Genomic DNA, 19,875 nt, shown 5'->3' on the forward strand with positions numbered 1-19,875 from the left:
ATGAAAGGATTAATTCCCAGTTTTTTTTATTGTTGTTTTTATACTGCATACCACAGAAATAAAAGTTGAATCATTTACTACCATAAAACCTTGTTAACTAATGCCTGCCAGTTGGATTTGGTCATAATTCAGAAAGTGGCTTGGGCTGAAGCTTGCTTACATTTGTTCCGTCTACGGAAAACAGTTTGCTCAACAACTTATAGTATAACTTTCTTAGAAGACTTTAAACTATTAATAAAACTTTGGTTTGAAGTGACTTTAAAATCATCATTTCATTAAAAAAATTAAGTTCCAGGTCCGTACTAACCATTAATAGCTAGCTTGAATAAGAGTAGTTCACAATGTTATAGAAATCTGGGAGGCAATTTGAAAAAAATGAAATAGCAACTCAGGAATCATTAAATTAGATATAACTCAAGTAAAAAAATATATATATATAACACATTAGATATAACTCAAGTAAAATACATCTCTGTTTTAAAATATGGGGCATTTACAAAATGGAATTCCTAATTTCATTTGCTTTTAATTCAACAGATATTTATTGAGTAACCAATGTATTCCACACACAGCTTTATATGAAGAAGCACTGGGGATACAAGATGCATAAGACATGGCTCCTGTCCTTACGACATGATCTATAAGGGGATGTAAAATACATAGATATAGATAGAAGGATGATGGATTAAGTACAAAGAAGGAGAGCAAGAACAAAAGCAAGAAGAAAGCAGAAGTGTCAGAGAGAGAGAGAGATAGAAGGTGCAATAGTAGTACAGAGAAGTTATTGACTTTATTCCAAAAAATCAAGGAAGACTTCCTAGAAGAGGCTTAACTGAAGCTGAGTCGAAGGATGCATAAGAACTTGCCAGGAAGAAAACTTAGAAGGACATTCTAGGCAGAGACTAGCACACAAAGGAGGTACAAAGGCATATGCTTGGGAATGTTAACTCATTCAATACCACTTGAATATAGAATTGATGGTAGATGTTGATACTAGAGTTTTAAGAGAAGAAGCCAAATCATGTAGCAGGATCCGATCATGAGCTGCAAGTTGTTCATTTTGGTGAGAGCATAAGGTTCTAGTGGGGGAGATGAAATGGAGAATGATGCAGGAGCCAGATATGAAGGACCTTGGATTCCATGCCAAGGAGTTTGAGCTTTACCCTGTAGGTGTTAGGGAAGCCTCCAGGAACCCTGAACTGGAGAATCACTTGATCAGGTCTGTACTTAGAGCATCCAGATAGAGGTGTGGAGCCTAGACTGAAGTGGGTGGAGGCTGAAAATTTTGAGTCCAGTTAGGAGGCTGTTGGATAGTTCAAACAAAAAATGATGAGGACCCAACTAGAACAGTAGTAATGAGGAAATGATAGATTCGAAAGGTATCTAGGAGGTGAACAGAGATAGGCCCAGGACTCAGTAGAAAATACTATGTGGGGGTGAAGGTAAGGGATGAGTCAAGGTGATTACCAGATTTCTGACTTGGGCTCCTAATTCATGGGATGGTAGTACCATTGACTGAGATTGGGAATACAAGAGGGAAAAACTTACAGTAACTAACATATGGTAAGTCTTCTTTAACCTAACTGGAACATGGACTTGCTTGTCTTACAAAAAAACGAACAACAACAAAAACCTAACCACCATGGATGAACAACCCATGAGTGAAACATTTAATTTGTTATTTTTTCAAGCATACTATGTACTGGTAATTCTGAATTAAATTGTTCACTAGCCCAGAAAGTAGATCATGTCTAAATTAGTACAAAGTATTATCTGTAGCACACAGTTTAGCTCTGGAATATGTATTTTCTTGTTCACATTCATTTGGTTAATGGATTCAGTGAAAACCATTGTTCTGGGCACTGAAGTTACCAGAATGAAAAGACAACATTCCGGCCCTCAGAAAGCAGCATGTTTGGGGCTTCCCAGGTGGTGCTAGTGGTAAAGAACCCGCCTGCCAATGCAGGAGATGTAAGAGAAGCGGATTCAATCCCTCGATAGGGAAGATCCCCTGGAGGAGGGCATGGCAACCCACTCCAGTATTCTTGCCTGGAGAATCCCGGGGACAGAGGAAGGGCCTGGCAGGCTACAGTCCATGGGGTCACACAGAGTCGTACACGACTGAAATAACTTAGCACACACACAAGTCTCATTAGAAGGATCAGAGAAGAATTCACAAGGGATGACTTGATATTATACTTACATAATAAATAGGAATTCATGGGATTGATAAGAAAGGGAAAGAGGGAGCATGTCCAAAGACCAGAGCCTTGGATAGTGATGGTGTTGCTAGGATATAAAGTAGGAAGGTTGGAGAGGAGAGTAATAATATAAGGTTAGACTTGATTGGATAGGAGCTAGATGCTGCTCGATGGTAAAGGGCCTTCTATGCCAGACGAAAAATGTGAACTTGATCCTGTAGTAAGGAGGAACTTTTGAGGATTTATGGATAATGGAGTGAAATCACTCTGAAGTAGGCTAACCTTACATCTCAGTTTACCCAAGACAGTCTTGGTTTATGAATTATATGGTTACCCTATTCCAGAGGCATTGTGGAAAAGGAATTAGAGAAGGCAGAGTTTAGAGTTAGGTAATGACTAGCACAAATGTTTGAACAATAGATATTGAAAGCCTAAACAATGGCAGTGGCCATGGGCATGAAGAGGAGAAAATGGATAAGAGTGACAATTAGCAGATAGACTCCATAATTAGATCATGTATATAAATCTTTTTTTACTGATTCCACACTTCTTTAAATAGGGGCCATGTTAGTAAGATATAACTTAAAGGTAATGATACTGATGTTTGAGATAATTTAAAAGTACTGATACTGATACTGAGGTTCAGATAGAAAAAGGAGAGCTGAAAGTATCCAGATAAATGAATGATTCCCTTCAAAGTTGTCCTCTTGTGAACTTATTTTCATGATGCTGCTATGGCACAGAATTTTCCTATACCTATTTGAGCATTGCATTCAAGAGTCAATGTCACTTCCTTTAGATTGATTCTGAGTAATGGCAAGTATTGATCCTCTGAGTAGTGGATTCAATATTTTGAACTTGTAAAACCAGTATTTTTTCCCAGAGCCCAATAGGATAAATGAATGATTTTCTTGTATGGTTTGTTAACTTATTCCACAGTGTTTGAAACAAGAACAGTAAATAGATAAGTGCTTGCCTGGGGATGAATTGGTAAGCAAAGAGGGAATCCAGAGTGACTGCTAACCCATACAAGATTTATTTTTAGAATGATAATCTAAAATCAGATTATGGTAAAATTTAGTAAATTTGCATAAGCCTAAATATTTACTCAAAGCCATTTAATTGTGCACTTTATTTTTATTTTATTTTATTTTCATTTTAAACTTTACAATATTGTGTTAATTTTGCCAAATATCGAAATGAATCTGCCACAGGTATACATGTGTTCCCCATCCTGAACCCTCCCCCCCTCCTCCCTTCCCATACCATCCCTCTGGGTCGTCCCAGTGCACCAGCCCCAAGCATCCAGTATCGTGCATCGAACCTGGACTGGCAACTCGTTTCATACATGATATTATACATGCTTCAATGCCATTCTCCCAAATCTTCCCACCCTCTCCCTCTCCCACAGAGTCCATAAGACTGTTCTATACATCAGTGTCTCTTTTGCTGTCTTGTACACAGGGTTATTGTTACCATCTTTCTAAATTCCATATATATGCATTAGTATACTGTATTGGTGTTTTTCTTTCTGGCTTACTTCACTCTGTATAATAGGTTCCAGTTTCATCCACCTCATTAGAACTGATTCAAATGTATTCTTTTTAATGGCTGAGTAATACTCCATTGTGTATATGTACCACAGCTTTCTTATCCATTCATCTGCTGACCGGGCTATTATAAACAGTGCTGCGATGAACATTGGGGTACACGTGTCTCTTTCCCTTCTGGTTTCCTCAGTGTGTATGCCCAGCAGTGGGGTTGCTGGATCATAAGGCAGTTCTATTTCCAGTTTTTTAAGGAATCTCCACACTGTTCTCCATAGTGGCTGTACTAGTTTGCATTCCCACCAACAGTGTAAGAGGGTTCCCTTTTCTCCACACCCTCTCCAGCACTTTAAATGAGTGAACTTGATGGTATGGAAATCATATCTCAGTTAAACTGTTAACAATGTTTTGAATGCTAGCAGGGTCCTAGGTTCAAGGATGTGTGGAGATTTTTAGGATTTTATTTTATAATTATACAATTTTTTAACTGAAGTATAATTGTCTTACAATATTATATTACTTTCAGGTGTCTGGGGATGTATGTTTTTTTTTTTTTAAAAAAACAACAAGTCTCATTACTAAACTGTGTTCTTTATTAGACCCATCCCCATCCCCCACTGCCCTTATTGTAGTACTGGGTACATATTAATTGCTCAAGAGATATTTATCCAGCAGAACTGAATGTGCTGCAGAATTTAATGTACTCAACTTCACTCTAATTCAGAGAAGATAGTGATTTTATTAAATACTGTGTTCAAGTCCTTAGATGTTTTTATCTCCTAATCTACAGTATCCTTTTATGAGAACTTTTTTATAAATGTTGGGTTATAATTAGTTCTTTTTGTTGTCTAAACATCATCAATTTTGAGTATAAGCATCTGGGTTATTACTACTAGTTTAATTAATATATTACTGTTTATTACTTTAATAAAATGTATCATTATCCATATAAATTTTAGAAACCACAGGAGAATGTTTCTCTAACATTTATTTGTCATTGGCTCTAGCATCATAAATTTTAGTATTAAATAGAGGCAAATCAATCAATTTAAATGTCTCTCTTTCTCTCTTTCTTCCCTCCCTCCCCTCAGGAAGCATTGTGAGTGTTGGTGACCCAAAGAAAAAATACACAAGATTTGAAAAAATAGGTCAAGGGTAAGTGATTATATATATGAAGACCATGTGTGCATGCATGCATGCACGTTAGCTTATATGAAAACTCCTGCCCCCTCTACATCTGTATGGATGTTAATGCTTAAGATCATGTTTCATTGTCAAAGTGTAAAGTGACAGGTAGTGGGGAGGGTCCTTATTGAATGATCCAGAGGTGGGCAGAGTTGACAGATTGAGTAATGAAGAAATAGATTAGTAATTCCTGAATGGGATGGAGTTCATCATTTTCACCTAGTATGCTTATAAGAATGGAGATTCCCAGGTCCTGCTGCCAGAGGTTTGGTTCAGAAGTCTGGAGTGGGGCCTAGTAACCTGAACTTTGGAGCCGTTTCCTCAAATAATCCTGACCCATCAGCTAGACCTGGAAGCCAGGGGGTTAGATCAGGGGGTTAGATCATTCGGGGGAGCTAAAGGTGGGAGTCACCAGTTCTACAAGTCAGCTATAAATAGACATGTTTCTCAAGCATCGATGTGAAACTAAGCAGGAGTGCCTGAGTAGGCAACAGGGTTTGAAATAGGAAAATGTTTTGTTTAAAGAGAAATGAAACCAGAGTATCATGTATACCTGTGGTGGATTCATTTTGATATTTGGCAAAACTAATACAATTATGTAAAGTTTAAAAATAAAATAAAATTTAAAAAAAATAAATAAAAAAAAATAAAGAGAAATGAAGCATTCTAAAGGGGTATCCTTAAAGGGGAAATGAGACAAGATATTGGGTTGGCCAACAGATTCATTTGGGTTTTTGGTAAGATGTTACACAAAATCCCGAACAAATTTTTTGGCCAATACAATATTTAGGTGTACCAACTCCTGTATGCCAGGAACCAAGATGGCACCCCAGAGGTCTCCTGACTGAGACCAGGGCTGGGAAGAAAGGGATACAGCTGATGTACCTGCAAAATTGTGCTATCCCCTCAGCTAATGGAGTCTGTTTTCAGGTAAGAGAATGTAGGATTTCTTCAGCCACCTCACTGCTTTTCCTGGGATTCTTAGGTTCAGAAAATTATATATTGTATATAAGTTGGACTATTTTTTGTGATTTTTATATTTTATTTCTTTCTCCCTCTGCCCCGCCCAACTTTTGTACTAACGTGTCTTTTGAAATTGCAAACTTATGTTGGGAAATGAGGGAAAGGATTCATTAGACATTTTGACTAGAGGGTAAGAGGGATACTCAGGGATTGTGCCTGGTGGGAATCAAGGTGAGAAGACCCTAAGAGGAAGGCAGAAACTGAGGGAGAAATATATGGCAGTGTCTTCTTCCAATGAAAACCATAATGGTGATGCATTTGAACTTTCTAGGAGAGTAAAATGTATACCTGTTTGTGTTCTTGCTTCATTCCTCATCATTTCATGTCACTGGTATTCTCACTCGCTCATTTAAAAAAAAAAAAAGTTTTGTGGTGTCTAGAGGTCCCCTGAAACTTAACAAGTCAAATAGTATTTCTGCCCATTGCTCTAGGACAGTGCTGTCCCGTAGAACTTTCCAGGATGGTAGAGATGGTCTACATCTGCACTGTCCTATGTCATAACCACTAACATTAGGCTGTATAAAAGTGAAAGTCACTCAATCATGCCCAACTCTTTGCAACCCCATGGACTATACAGTCCATGGAATTCTCCAGGCCAGAATGCTGGAGTGGGTAGTCTTTCCCTTCTTCAGGAGATCTTCCCAACCCAGAGATTGAACCCAGGTCTCCCACATTGCAGGTGGATTCTTTATCAGCTGAGCCACAAGGGAAGCCCAAGAATATTGGAATGGGTAGCCTATCCCTTCTCCAGCAGATCTTCCCAACCCAGGAATCGAACTGGGGTCTCCTGCGTTGCAGGTGGATTCTTTACCAACTGAGTTATTAGGGAAGCTATGGAGCACTTCAAATGTGTCTAGACTAAATGAGAGCTATTTATTTGCATAAATTTATTTGTTCACACATTTATTGAATACCAACTATGTGCCAGGCACTATGCTAAGTGCAGGAGAAACAGAGCTTGCTAATGATAGTGTGGGCTCTCAAGTGATGAATGCTTGAACAGGCTAAATAGGATACCTTGGGTGACATGCCTACTCAATTCACCAAAGTGTAGGGCAGGATTGGCTTCTGTAGCCATTATTTCCCACCTGGAGTTTTCCTTCTTAGCTTCCAGTGAACTGGTTGTTTTATTTAAGTTAGGAAGCTCTGCCTTCTCAAGTCCATGTATCAATACAAACCTTAACTCACTTTCTTTTTGTCCAAAAGGTTAACACCATAAGGCAGGTTAAAAAACACAATATTATGTACTAAGGGAACTTGGAAAGGAAAAGTTACCTTTTAGATTTTTATTTTAATTGAATTGGGTCTTTGATGGAGCTAACATTGCAAAATGATACACAATCCATAGAGAAATAGCATTGCAGATCTTTGCTGTCCAGTATGGTAGCCATGTGGCTATTGAGCCCTGGAAATGTACTAGTCCAAATTGAGATATACTGTAATTATAAAATAGACACCTGATTTCAAAAAGTTACTATGAAATAAATGATGCAAAATACCATAGTAATAAGGTTTATATTGATTATATGTTGAATTGATATTTTAATACATGTTAAGTAAAATATGTTATTAATATTAATGTCACCTTTAAGCTTTTTTAAATATAGCTTCCCCCCAAATTTAAAATATGGCACACGTTAATATGTTTAATGGACAACACTGCCCTAGTTGTAGGTTTAAATAGGAGCTTTTTATTTGTTCATAAAGTGTTTTTTTCAGAGTTGTCTTTTAGGGCATGAAAGATGTTATAATTTTGTTTTGATGGTTTATTCTCACTAAGACCCAACCGAGCCAAAAAATCACTGAATTTAGAAAAGAAAAAAGTAAGAGATGGTTTCAAATATCTCCCAGATACCAGGTAATGAAGCAAGACTGATTTCTCCAAGAACAAAGATTAGACTGCCAAGCTATTTTGCATACCAAAGAGATTTCCCCTCCTGGATGATATTTGTGCCTCTAACCTCTGAAGGTGCAAAAGGAGAGTTCTCTATTTCTGCATACCTTTGTAAAGCTTTTGCAATCTAAAATGAAAAATCAAAGCAGAAATCTTGCTTGCCACTGCAGAAAGATTTGTTTTAACATCCCAACAAGTTCATCATTTTCAAGAATGATGAAACTGGCAGATAGTTCACTCACAGACCACATCAGCTTTTAAATAAGCCCTTAGGGGGTAAGGAGTCATTTTTTTGGGGGGGGGAGTTCTCAATTTACCTAATTTTATTACAGTTATATTTGATGAGGGTTCATACTCAAAATATTAATTTGCTCTAACCAGCATTATTTTACAGGGAGGAGTTGAATTGGCCCCAAGCTATTTGGTTTTACATTTTCTATTGCCTAAATATTGATGGTTCCCCCAAACCTATCACTTTCTCTGCATTCTTTTTTTTTTTAATTTTAATTTTTAATTGGAGGATAATTGCTTAAGAAAGATGTGTTGGTTTCTGCCATACAACAATGTAAATCAGGCATAAGTACACACATATATATGTATGTATCTCCCTTTTCTCATGAGCCTCCCTCCCAGCCTCCCCCCAGGACTCTTTTTGATTTATCCTTTTTATAGCCTTTTATTGTCTAGCACAGTCCTTTTGTACTTAGCAAATCCCCCTAAAACAGTTTTAATCAACAGCCAGAGTTCATTTGGCCAAGCTCAGAGATTTATATAGCTTCCTCTGTCTGCTTTCCCCATTTCTCTTGATCTGTTTTTGCCCCAATAAATATTTGTTGAACTAATAAAAATGTTTGACTTTCTAGCTCTCCCTTTCTTCTGTGCTCTGTCTTTTCCTGAGTATATGCATGTCTTTCTAGCTCCTTCTGTCTCTCTTTTTTCCCAATGTGTCTTCAACTGTTTCTCATAATGACTAGATCAGCCTCACATTCTCCTTGGGCTGTTTGGCTATTTGTGTGTGTCACATGTCTGTCTTTTTTACCCATGTTAGCTTCACCTTCTGCCCATATTCACATACACATCCAACTAAAATGGTCATCATATAAAATCAAGATGTATTTGCATAGTATTAAAGATGTAAGCTAGTAACTTAAATCTATTTATTTACTCTAACTCTATCATTTATATAATAAACCCATTTCTTATTCATTTTTGAGTAGATTTTTGCTCTCTTAATTTTAAAGGGAATGAGCAAAATATTGATTTATTTCTCTCTAGACCAGGAAAAAAACACTTAATTTTCCTTTTACTTAAATTGCTCTCAATGAATTTTCCCATGAAATATTGACCCAAGTTAGATAAACTAGAGTCTACTCTCAATATGTGGGCTTCCTTGGTGGCTTAGTGGTAAAGAATCTGCCTACAACTAAGGAGATGCAGGTTTGATCCCTGGTTGGGAAGATCCCCTGGAGAAGGGAATGGCAACGCACTGCAGTATTCATGCCTGGGAAATCCCATGGGCAGAGGAACCTGGCAGGCTACAGTCCATGGTGTCGCAAAGAGTCAAACATGACTGAGAGACTAAACAACAACAGCTATAAATGTATAGAGTTTTTATTTTCTTTTCAAACTTATGGAGTTTTGGTTTTTTAAAAAATTGTTTTGCTTTACCTACTATGATGGTGACATTCAAACCTGTGTTAGTAACCATTCAGTGCTAGGAATAATCAGCCCCAGTATTCCATTTTTAGCTCCCTGGAGCACAACAACTTACTATTGGGAGCCAGATTTGAGAGGAACCTCTCCATTAATCACCCTCATCTACTTGGAAAATGAAAATTTTTCCAGTATGGGTTCCTGCTGTCCCAGCATTCAGGCCTGGGGCCAGAGTATTGGACTTCATCTCTCATAAATCAAATTCAGAATTGCATGTTTAATCATCTGAGGCCATAGCTGTGACTTGAAGGCTAAAAATGACATTATTTTATCAGATTTGCTGTGAAAAGTATGCTGTAAGTGGCCACCAAATCTAAGTATTTAGAGCAGATGTATGTATAGTTTAAAAGGAAACAGAAAGAAAGAAAACAGGACTGGTACCCCACAAATTATCATTAACTTGACAATATGAGTTTCTCAGAAATATATCTGGTGGAGATTTAAGCATCTTCACTCTCTAGGATAGTTATAGAAAAGAACTTGTTTAATAAATGAGGTAGGGTGAGACACCGAAATTAAATATTGATTTTCAGTCAACAGCTGTCATTGGCTCACCTGTGCAACTCCTGAATAAGCAGTAGCTGTGTAACAGAGGGCTGAATTTGTGAACATGGCAGCTGTCTGAACAGATTTCTCATTAATATATTTGAATTCATTTTAAGGTCTTTCCTTAAATAAGAGTGCACTGAAAATAAACTTTTTTTCTCTTTCAAGTTTCTGTTTGTTTTCTCTTCAACATTTTAATAGAAAAATATTTTTCAGGAAGCAGCTCAGAGGAAATAGTTTGGATCCAGTTTAACAAATAATGTGTTTCATTCAGCAAACTTTTGTCAAGGGTCTACTATGTGGAATGCAGAGTAGTAGTTAAGAACTAGGTTCTAGAAGTCAACAGAGACCTTACTAGCTCTCAGAACATTTAACACAGAGAAATGGAGAGTTGTATTAAGAAATAAGCTGGACCACCTCACTCCCAGATGCATCTACCTTTCCCCCATCTTTATCCACATACTCTTATCTTCTTCACTGTCATCTCCCTCACAAATCGCTCTCTGGCTGTTGCGGCCCTAACATCTTTTCTATGTCCTCCTGAATCCTACAGCTTAGATCTGCACAGGCACGTCTACACCACATATATCTTAGCTTGTCTAGACATATAAAATTGGTTGAAATTCTGAAATCCATGGTGAAATAAAGGGAGACTATTTGGAAAGTTTGAAGAGAAAGAAAGCCCAGATTCTGAAGTCAGAAGGCTGTGGGGAGGGTATTTAGTTTAAGCACCAGTTCTCTCAGTCATAGTAGGCAGAATTCACATACCTTATAAGGTTGTGAGAAATGAATGAGAGAAGATATTTAAAGTGCTTTGCACAGTACGGAGCACATAGTGAAGGGCTCCGGAAATGATAGTTATTTTTAGGGGTAAAAGTCACACCCACGGTTAGCAAAATACAGTAAATATTGTAAATAATTACTAAGAGCTATGGGGACAGGGAGAAGGGGACAAATCATTTATAGCCAGGGGACAGGTATGATGAAAAACTCTTCAAGGAGGATGTGCTTGAATATTGGGATTTAACAAGTAGAGATTATAGCAAGTTTCAGCTGAAGAAAACCAAGTGAACACCTGCTTCAGACTGTAGGTTTCATTCATTTTGATATCCCTAGGATCTGCAATAATGTCTGGCATAGAGTAAGTATTCAGCAAGTATTGGATGAATGCATACTGAAAAGACTAGGAGAATTAAATCAAGAATTCCAATTCTATAGACAGTCAGAAGTATATTTTGGCAGGGAAGTTAACAGGAAATAATGCTAGAAAGGTTAGTTGGGGCTATGTTATGAAACAAATTGAGAGATATAAGCAATACCATGTTTTTTCTTTGTTTGAGTTTAATTCTTTTAAGTAGGTAATACTTGGACATGATAGAAGATACAGAGGAGTAGACAGTGAAAAGTAAGTGTCCCTCCAACCCTTTCCTCTCAGCCTCTCAGTCACCTTGCATGAAGAAAACTTCCAGAAAGAGGTTTTTTATGATTTCTTTATTTTCACAAAATCTCTGCACACTTACACAAACACATACACATGTGTACATGTGTGCTTATACATATCATATATGCTCAAATATTAGGTGACACTGTTTTTTGACTCACTTGAATACACAGACTATTAGATATATGAATAAATGGTGAGTATCTATTTATGACGTTTAACTTGTAAATTCACCCTTATTTACATATTTAAAACCACACATTATATAAAATCATTTATAAATTAGAAGACATTTTTCTACTCTCAACATTTCACAAACAGTATAATTCAAAATCTGCCCATGCATCTTTATTGTTTTTTCTAATCCCAGAGCCCCCTTTTTGAGTCCCCAGCAGTTAGCCAAGTACATCATCTGACTTCCATCTAAGATCTTTGAGAGGAAATATTTTTGAATCTACATATGATTCTGATCCTGGATATTTTATTCCTAGTTACAATTACCCATTTATATGACATTAAGATGATTGTCTTCTGAATCTATCCTGTAGGTGTAGATTTAGATCTTAACAATGTAACTCTATACTATATCACTTTTAAAAATCTCTGTTACATTTTTCAGACTTACACAAGAGTAGAGAAAATTGTATAGGAATAGGACCTCCCATATTTTTATCATCCAAATTCAATATTTATTATTATTTTTAATATAATCACCATGACATTATAACATGTATAAAAATTTAACATCCAACACCCAGCTGATAATCAAGAGTTGGCCATTTGTCCCAAAAAATGCAGTTTTTGTGGAAAGTCCATCTTCACTTATAGAAGTCCACTTTCATTTATGGAAATTCCACTTTCACATTCCATAAAAACTGCATTTTTGAGACAAATGGTCAACTCTTGATTATCAACTGGGTGTTTGATATTAAATTTTTATACATGTTATAATGGCATGGTGATTATATTAAAAATAATAATAAATGTTGAATTTGGGTGATAAGAATATGGGAGGTCCCATACAATTTTTTCTACTCTTGTGTAAATCTGATAAATGTAACAGAAATTTAAGTTGGTTTATTTGTTCACATCAGTATCCAAAAAGATTCACATATCGCATTTGGTTGTGTCTCTTAAATCTCTGTACTCTAAGCAGTGGTACCCAACCTTTTTGGCACCAGGGACTGGTTTCATGGAAGATAATTTTTCTACAGACCGATGGTGAGGGGATGGTTTCAGGATGATTCTCATAAGGAGTGCACAACCTAGATCCCTTGCATGCACAGCTCACAGGAAGTTTGCACCCCTGTGAGAATCTAATGGTACCCACTGATCTGACAAGAGGCAGAGCTCGGGTGGTAATGCAAGCGATGGGGAGCAGCTGTAAATACAGATGAAGCTTCACTTGCTCACCTGCCACTAAATGTAATGGGCCCACAACTGGTACCAGTCCTTGGCCTAGGTACCCTGCTCTAAAGCATCTTTCTTTTACTGCTGCCATTTACTTACTGAACAAACGCATCAGCATCTTGTAGAGTATGCACTTCATGGACTTGTCTATTGGTTTTATTTGATTCCATTTACCTTGCTTCCATGTTTCTTGTATTTCCTATAAATGGAAGTTAGATCTAGATGCTTAATTAAGCTCAGGTTCAGTTTGGGGTAAGATTTCTTTGTCTGTGGTGCTCTGTGTTTTATAGTATATTATATCAAGAGGTACAGTGTCTGATTGTCCCATGTTTCAGTGATGAGTACATCAAAAGACTCACTGGGTAGTTGTCCCCTCCAATGCAAATTTTGTCATCAGCCTTTCATCTAATGGTTTCATCTATTGATGATTATTGCCCCAATCAATGATTTCATTAGAGGTTACAGAATGACCATTTTTTAAATTTTATCATTCTGTCTACACTTATTGGTTAAAATACTTATATAAGAACTTTGTCTCTTTAGCTGGGGAGTCTTTGGTTGCCCTGAAATATAGCTCATGCAGGGAAGTCAAGATAAATACTTAATTTTTAAATTGCCATTTTTCAGTATAACATGTTGGTACTCAAGCTACTTCCAAAGGTGTCCAATGAGAGGTATTTTGATTTAAGTGGGAGAGGGAAGTATTCTCTTTTTTTTTTTTTTTTAAACTTTACATAATTGTATTAGTTTTGCCAAATATCAAAATGAATCCGCCACAGGTATACATGTATTCCCCATCCTGAACCCTCCTCCCTCCTCCCTCCCCATACCACCCTCTGGGTCGTCCCAGTGCACCAGCCCCAAGCATCCAGTATCGTGTATCGAACCTGGACTGGCAACTCGTTTCTTACATGATATTTTACATGTTTCAGTGTCATTCTCCCAAATCTTCCCACCCTCTCCCTCTCCCACAGAGTCCATAAGACTGTTCTATACATCAGTGTCTCTTTTGCTGTCTCGTACACCAGGTTATTGTTACCATCTTTCTAAATTCCATATATATGCGTTAGTATACTGTATTTATAAAGATCTTTTATTTTAAAAAAATCTTTATAAATTCGTGGGTTTTTTTATGTTTTCAGTCTGTTTCAATTCACCTATTACTGTTTTTGATGGTCAAACTGTCCCATCTTTACCTACTGGGAGCCCTTTTCATTGCATTCATTTTGTTTTTTGGTTTATTTTTTAAATTAAAATAATTTATTGGAGTAAAATCATTTTATAATGTTTTGGTTTCTACTATACAGCAAAGTGATTTAGTTATACATATTCATATATCCCCTCTTTCATAGATTTCCTTCCCATTTAAGTTGCATTAAGTTTGGAAATGAGCTTTAAAAAAGTTTGTTTTTATATCTAACACCTGCATTTATGAGGTCATTCCTTAAGAAATAATGTATTTACATCCTTTTTTTCCAATTCTGACAGATACTCTTTATGAGCATCCAAAACTAGCATTGATTGAGAATATTCCCACTTACTGTGTCTCTCCTAAACTGTAGTTTGTGGATAAAAATAAATGGGAATGGAGAATTACTACATTACATAAACGATTTTATAAGGATATGAATATAAGGCTATTCCCTTTTTTTCTGAAGAAAGAATTGGGAGAGAACCCCTTCCCTTGTATTTGGGAAATATGGTGCGTTTCTCTTTGTGTGTGTGCACGTGCAGGCTGTGCATATATTTTTAACAATGTTAACACTGTATATCTCCTTTGTTACCATGTGCCTATATCTTAGAGATGGCTCCATCTTGGTGCTCCATTCTTTTTAACAGATCCACAGTGTTTTGCTGTTTAGATGTACCAGGCCCAAATGGATAGACATTTAGCTTGTTTCCAATATTTTGCTACTATAAACAAATAAGCCATTTCATACATATGCAAGTTTATCATTAGGATAAAATCCTAAAAGTGGAATTGTTACATTAAAAGATAAGTGTATTTTTCATTTCCAAGTTGCCCTCCATAGAGGTTGTTCCATTTAACACTCCCACCAACAATGTATGAGGGTGCCTGTTTGTCCACACTCTCGCCAACACACCATGTTCAAATATGTGGGGTTTTAGTACAATAATAAAAACTGTCCCCACACTTATTTTCAAAGGAAAAAATGTTTAAGAAAGATATTCTAACAAGAAATTATCTGTCAAAAGAGAAGGCTATCCTGAAGAATCCATTGGCCAATATAATCCATGTTTATATTATACCAGAGTATCTTTGTTGCATGTTGTGTCTCTTCATATATTAGATCAGCCATGCAGCTCAATTTGTCAGCAAGTGACAATGGGAGGATTTCTTGAAATCATTTTCCTCCTATGCATAAAGATGCATATCTGATGCAAAGAAATTTTTGTCTACCTCTGGATCTTTGCCAATCATAGCATATGACCACTTCATCAGTAATTGCAAACAAACATTATTTGGAAGCCCCCAGTCCCCATCCCTCTAAATTAACTTTAGTTTTAGTGCTTAAGCAAGAAAATATATCACATTAAGTATTTTGCAGACTTATCTCTTCTTATTATTGTAACATAATGTTCCCATATGGAAAACCATTATTTTTGAAACTTGTTTCTTCAAGGACTGGATGAATAACAGCTTGCTTTGCAAATCTGACAAAGCAGTATTCAGCATAGAACTCAGAGATAAGTGCTGAGAATAAAACCTCTGACTTGTTTTTCTTTGTTCAAGAAAATATTTGCAAGAGCAGAAGTGGTAACTCGAGGGCTTACAGAAGTGATTCTTTGGGTAAGACCACCCACCCCCAAAGTGTTTGCCTCCTCATGGGATCTATTCAGGGCTGTACAAGATAGAACACTGGTATGAGGAACTAAATAGATGCAGTCTGAGCTTCATAGTAGATTTTGTGATGAAGGGGACTGGAAACACATTAGCATATGTGAAGAACAGTGTTTATGGAGAAATGGAAGATGCTTTTTGCTCTACTTCAGTTCAAATCAGTTCAGTCCCTCAGTCATGTCCTACTCTTTGCAACCCCATGGACTACAGCATGCCAGGCTTCACTGTCCATCACCAACTGCCAGAGCTTACTCAAACTCATGTCCATTGAGTCGGTGATGCCATCCAACCATCTCATCCTCTGTCATCCCCTTCTTTTCCCACCTTCAATCATTCCCAGCATCAGGGTGTTTTCAAAGGAGTCAGTTCTTTGCATCAAGTGGCAAAGGATTGGAGTTTCAGCTTCAACATCAGTCCTTCCAATGAATATTCAGGACTGATTTCCTTTAGGATGAACTAGTTGGACCTCCTTGCAGTCCAAGGGACTCTCAAGAGTCTTCTCCAACATCACAGTTCAAAAGCATCAATTCTTTGGTGCTCAGCTTTCTTTATAGTCCAACTCTCACATCCATACATGACTACTGGAAAAACCAAAGCTTTGACTAGACAGACCTTTGTTGGCAAAGTAATGTTTCTGCTTTTTAATATGCTGTCTTGGTTGGTCATAGCTTTTCTTCCAAGGAGCAAGTGTCTTAATTTCATGGCTGCAGTCACCATCTGCAGTGATTTTGGAGCCCCCAAAAATAAAGTCTGTCACTATTTCCATTGTTTCCCCATCTATTTCCCATGAATTGGTGGGATCTTAGATGCCATGATCTTAGTTTTCTGAATGTTGAGCTTTAAGCCAATGTTTTCACTCTCCTCTTTCACTTTCATCAAGAGGCTCTTTAGTTCTTCTTTGCTTTCTGCCATAAGGGTGGTGTCATCTGCATATCTGAGGTTATTGGTATTTCTCCCACCAGTCTTGATTCCAGCTTGTGCTTCATGCAGTCCAGCAATTCTCATGATATACTCTGCATATAAGTTAAATAAGCAGGGTGACAATATACAGCCTTGACATATTCTTTTTCCTATTTGGAACCAGTCTGTTGTTCCATGTCTGGTTCTAACCGTTACTTCTTGACCTGCATACAGATTTCTCAGGAGGCAGGTCAGGTGGTCTGATATTCCCATCTCTTGAAGAATGTTCCACAGTTTGTTGTGATCCACACAGTCAAAGGCTTTCGCATAGTCAATAAAGCAGAAATAGATGTTTTTCTGGAACTCTCTCACTTTTTCGATGACCCAACAGATTTTGGCAATTTGATCTCTGGTTCCTCTGCCTTTTCTAAAACCAGCTTGAACATCTGGAAGTTCACAGTTTACATATTGTTGAAGCCTGGCTTGGAGAATTTTGAACATTACTTTGCTAGCCTGTGAGATGAGTGTAATTGTGCAGTAGTTTCAGCATTTTTTGGCATCGCCTTTCTTTGGGATTGGAATGAAAACTGTCCTTTTCCAGTCCTGTGGCCACTGTTGAGTTTTCCAAATTTGCTAGCATATTGAGTGCTGCACTTTCACAGCATCATCTTTTAGGATTCGAAATAGCTCAATTGAAATTCCATCACCTCCACTAGCTTTGTTCATAGTGATACTTCCTAAGGCCCACTTAACTTCGCATTCCAGGATATCTGGCTCTAGTTGAGTGATCACACCATCAGGATTATCTGGGTCATGAAGATCTTTTTTGTATAGTTCTTCTGTGTATCCTTGCCACCTCTTCTTAATATCTTCTGCTTGTATTAGGTCCATACCATTTGTGTCCTTTTTTGTGCCCATCCTTGCATGAAATATTCCCATGATATCTCTAATTTTCTTGACGAGATCTCTAGTTTTTCCCATTGTATTGTTTTTCTCCATTTCTTTGCATGGGTCACTGAGGAAGGCTTTATTTTCTCTCTTTGCTATTCTTTGGCACTCTGCATTCAAATGGGTATATCTTTCTTTTTCTCCTTTGCCTTTTACTTCTTTTCTTTTCACAGCTATTTGTAAGGCCTCCTCAGACAACCATTTTGCCTTTTTGCATTTGTTTTTCTTGGGGATGGTCTTGATCCCTGCTTCATGTACAATGTCAGGAACTTCTGTCCATAATCAGGCACTCTCTCTATCAGATCTAATTCCTTGAATCTTTTTCACTTCCACTGTATAATCATAAGGGATTTGATTTAGATCATACTTGAATGGTCTAGTGGTTTTCCCTACCTTCTTCAATTTCAGTCTGAATTTGGCAATAAGGAGTTCATGATCTGAGTCACAGTCAGCTCCAGCTCCTGGTCTTGTTTTTGCTGACTGTATAGTATAGAGCTTCTCCATCTTTGGCTGCAAATAATATAATCAATCTGATTTCGGTATTGACCATCTGGTGATGTCCATGTGTAGAGTCTTCTCTTGTGTTGTTGGAAGAGGGTGTTTGCTATGACCAGTGCATTTTCTTGGTAAAACTCTATTAGTCTTTGCCCTGCTTCATTCCGTATTCCAAGGCCAAATTTGCCTGTTACTCCAGGTGTTTCTTGACTTCCTACTTTTGGATCCCAGTCCCCTATAATGAAAAGGACATCTTTTTTGGGTGTTAGTTCTAGAATGTCTTGTAGGTCTTTATAGAACCATTCAACTTCAGCTTCTTCAGCATTACTGTTCGTGGCATAGACTTGGATTACTGTGATATTGAATGGTTTGTCTTGGAAACAAACAGATAATTCTCTCGTTTTTTAGATTGCATCCAAGTACTGCATTTTGGACTCTTTTGTTGACTATGATGGCTACTCCATTTGTTCTAAGGGATTCTTGCCCACGGTAGTAGATATAATGGTCATTTGAGTTAAATTCACCCATTCCAGTCCATTTTAGTTCGCTGATTCCTAAAATGTTGACCTTCACTCTTGCCATCTCCTGTTGGAGCACTTCTAATTTGCCTTGATTCATGAACTGAACATTCCAGGTTCCTATCCAATATTGCTCTTTACAGCATTGGACTTTACTTCCATCACCAGTCACATCCACAACTGGGTGTTGTTTTTGCTTTGGCTCCATCTCTTCATTCTTTCTGGAGTTATTTCTCCACTGATCTCCAGTAGCATATTGGGCACCTACCCACCTGGGGAGTTCCTTTTTCAGTGTCCTATCTTTTTGCCTTTTCATACTGTTCATGGGGTTCTCAAGGTAAGAGTACTGACGTGGTTTGCCATTCCCTTCTTCAGTGGACCACATTTTGTCAGAACTCTCCACCATGACCTCTCCGTCTTGGGTGGCCCTACACAGCATGGCTCATAGTTTCACTGAGTTAGACAAGGCTGTGGTCCATTTGATCAGATTGGTTAGTTTCCTGTGATTGTGGTTTTCACTCTGTCTGCCCTCTGATAGAGAAGGATAAGAGGCTTATGGAAGCTTCCTGATGGGAGAGACTGACTGAGGGGGAAACTGGGTCTTGTTCTGATGGGCGGGACCATGATCAGTAAATCTTTAATCCAATTTTCTGTTGATGGTTGGGGCTGTATTCCCTCCCTATTATTTGACCTGAGGCCAAACTTTTGTGGAAGTAATAAAGATAATGGCGACCTCCTTCAAAAGGTCCCATGCACACACTGCTCACTCAGTGCCCCCAACCCTGCAGCAGGCCACTACCGACCCACGCCTCCACCGGAGACTCTTGGACACTCACAGGCAAGTCTAGGTCAGTCTCTTGTGCAGTCACTGCTCCTTTCTTCTGGGTCCTGGTGCCCATAAGGTTCTGTTTGTGCCCTCCAAATGTCTATTTCCCCAGTCCTGTGTAAGTTCTGGCAGCTGTATGTTGGGGTTAATGGCGACCTCCTCCAAGCGGGCTTATGCCATACCCAAGTCTGCTGCACCCAGAGCCCCTGCCCCTGCGGCAGGCCACTGCTGACCTGTACATCCACAGGAGACACTCAAACACAGTTCTACTTAATACTCTTAAATGCACTGTGTTGTGTGCTGTCACTTGTAAAGAATGAGGATGCCACTCAATCAGCCACCATTAGCAGAGGTTGCACTTCAAG

The 19,875-nt window shown here is 37.9% G+C and overlaps 1 protein-coding gene across 1 annotated transcript in view; it reads left to right on the top strand.

Moving 5' to 3' along the window:
* The window catches only part of PAK3 (p21 (RAC1) activated kinase 3), a 130,079-nt gene that overhangs the window by 69,412 nt on the left and 40,792 nt on the right, over positions 1–19,875 (top strand). Inside the window, exon 11 of the mRNA XM_070365521.1 lies at positions 4,840–4,903. Within this exon, the coding sequence (XP_070221622.1) occupies positions 4,840–4,903 (64 nt within the window). The remainder of the gene's footprint in view (positions 1–4,839; positions 4,904–19,875) is intronic.

The sequence above is a fragment of the Bos mutus genome, chromosome X (assembly GCF_027580195.1).
Source record: "Bos mutus isolate GX-2022 chromosome X, NWIPB_WYAK_1.1, whole genome shotgun sequence".
Classification (NCBI taxonomy): Eukaryota; Metazoa; Chordata; class Mammalia; order Artiodactyla; family Bovidae; genus Bos; species Bos mutus.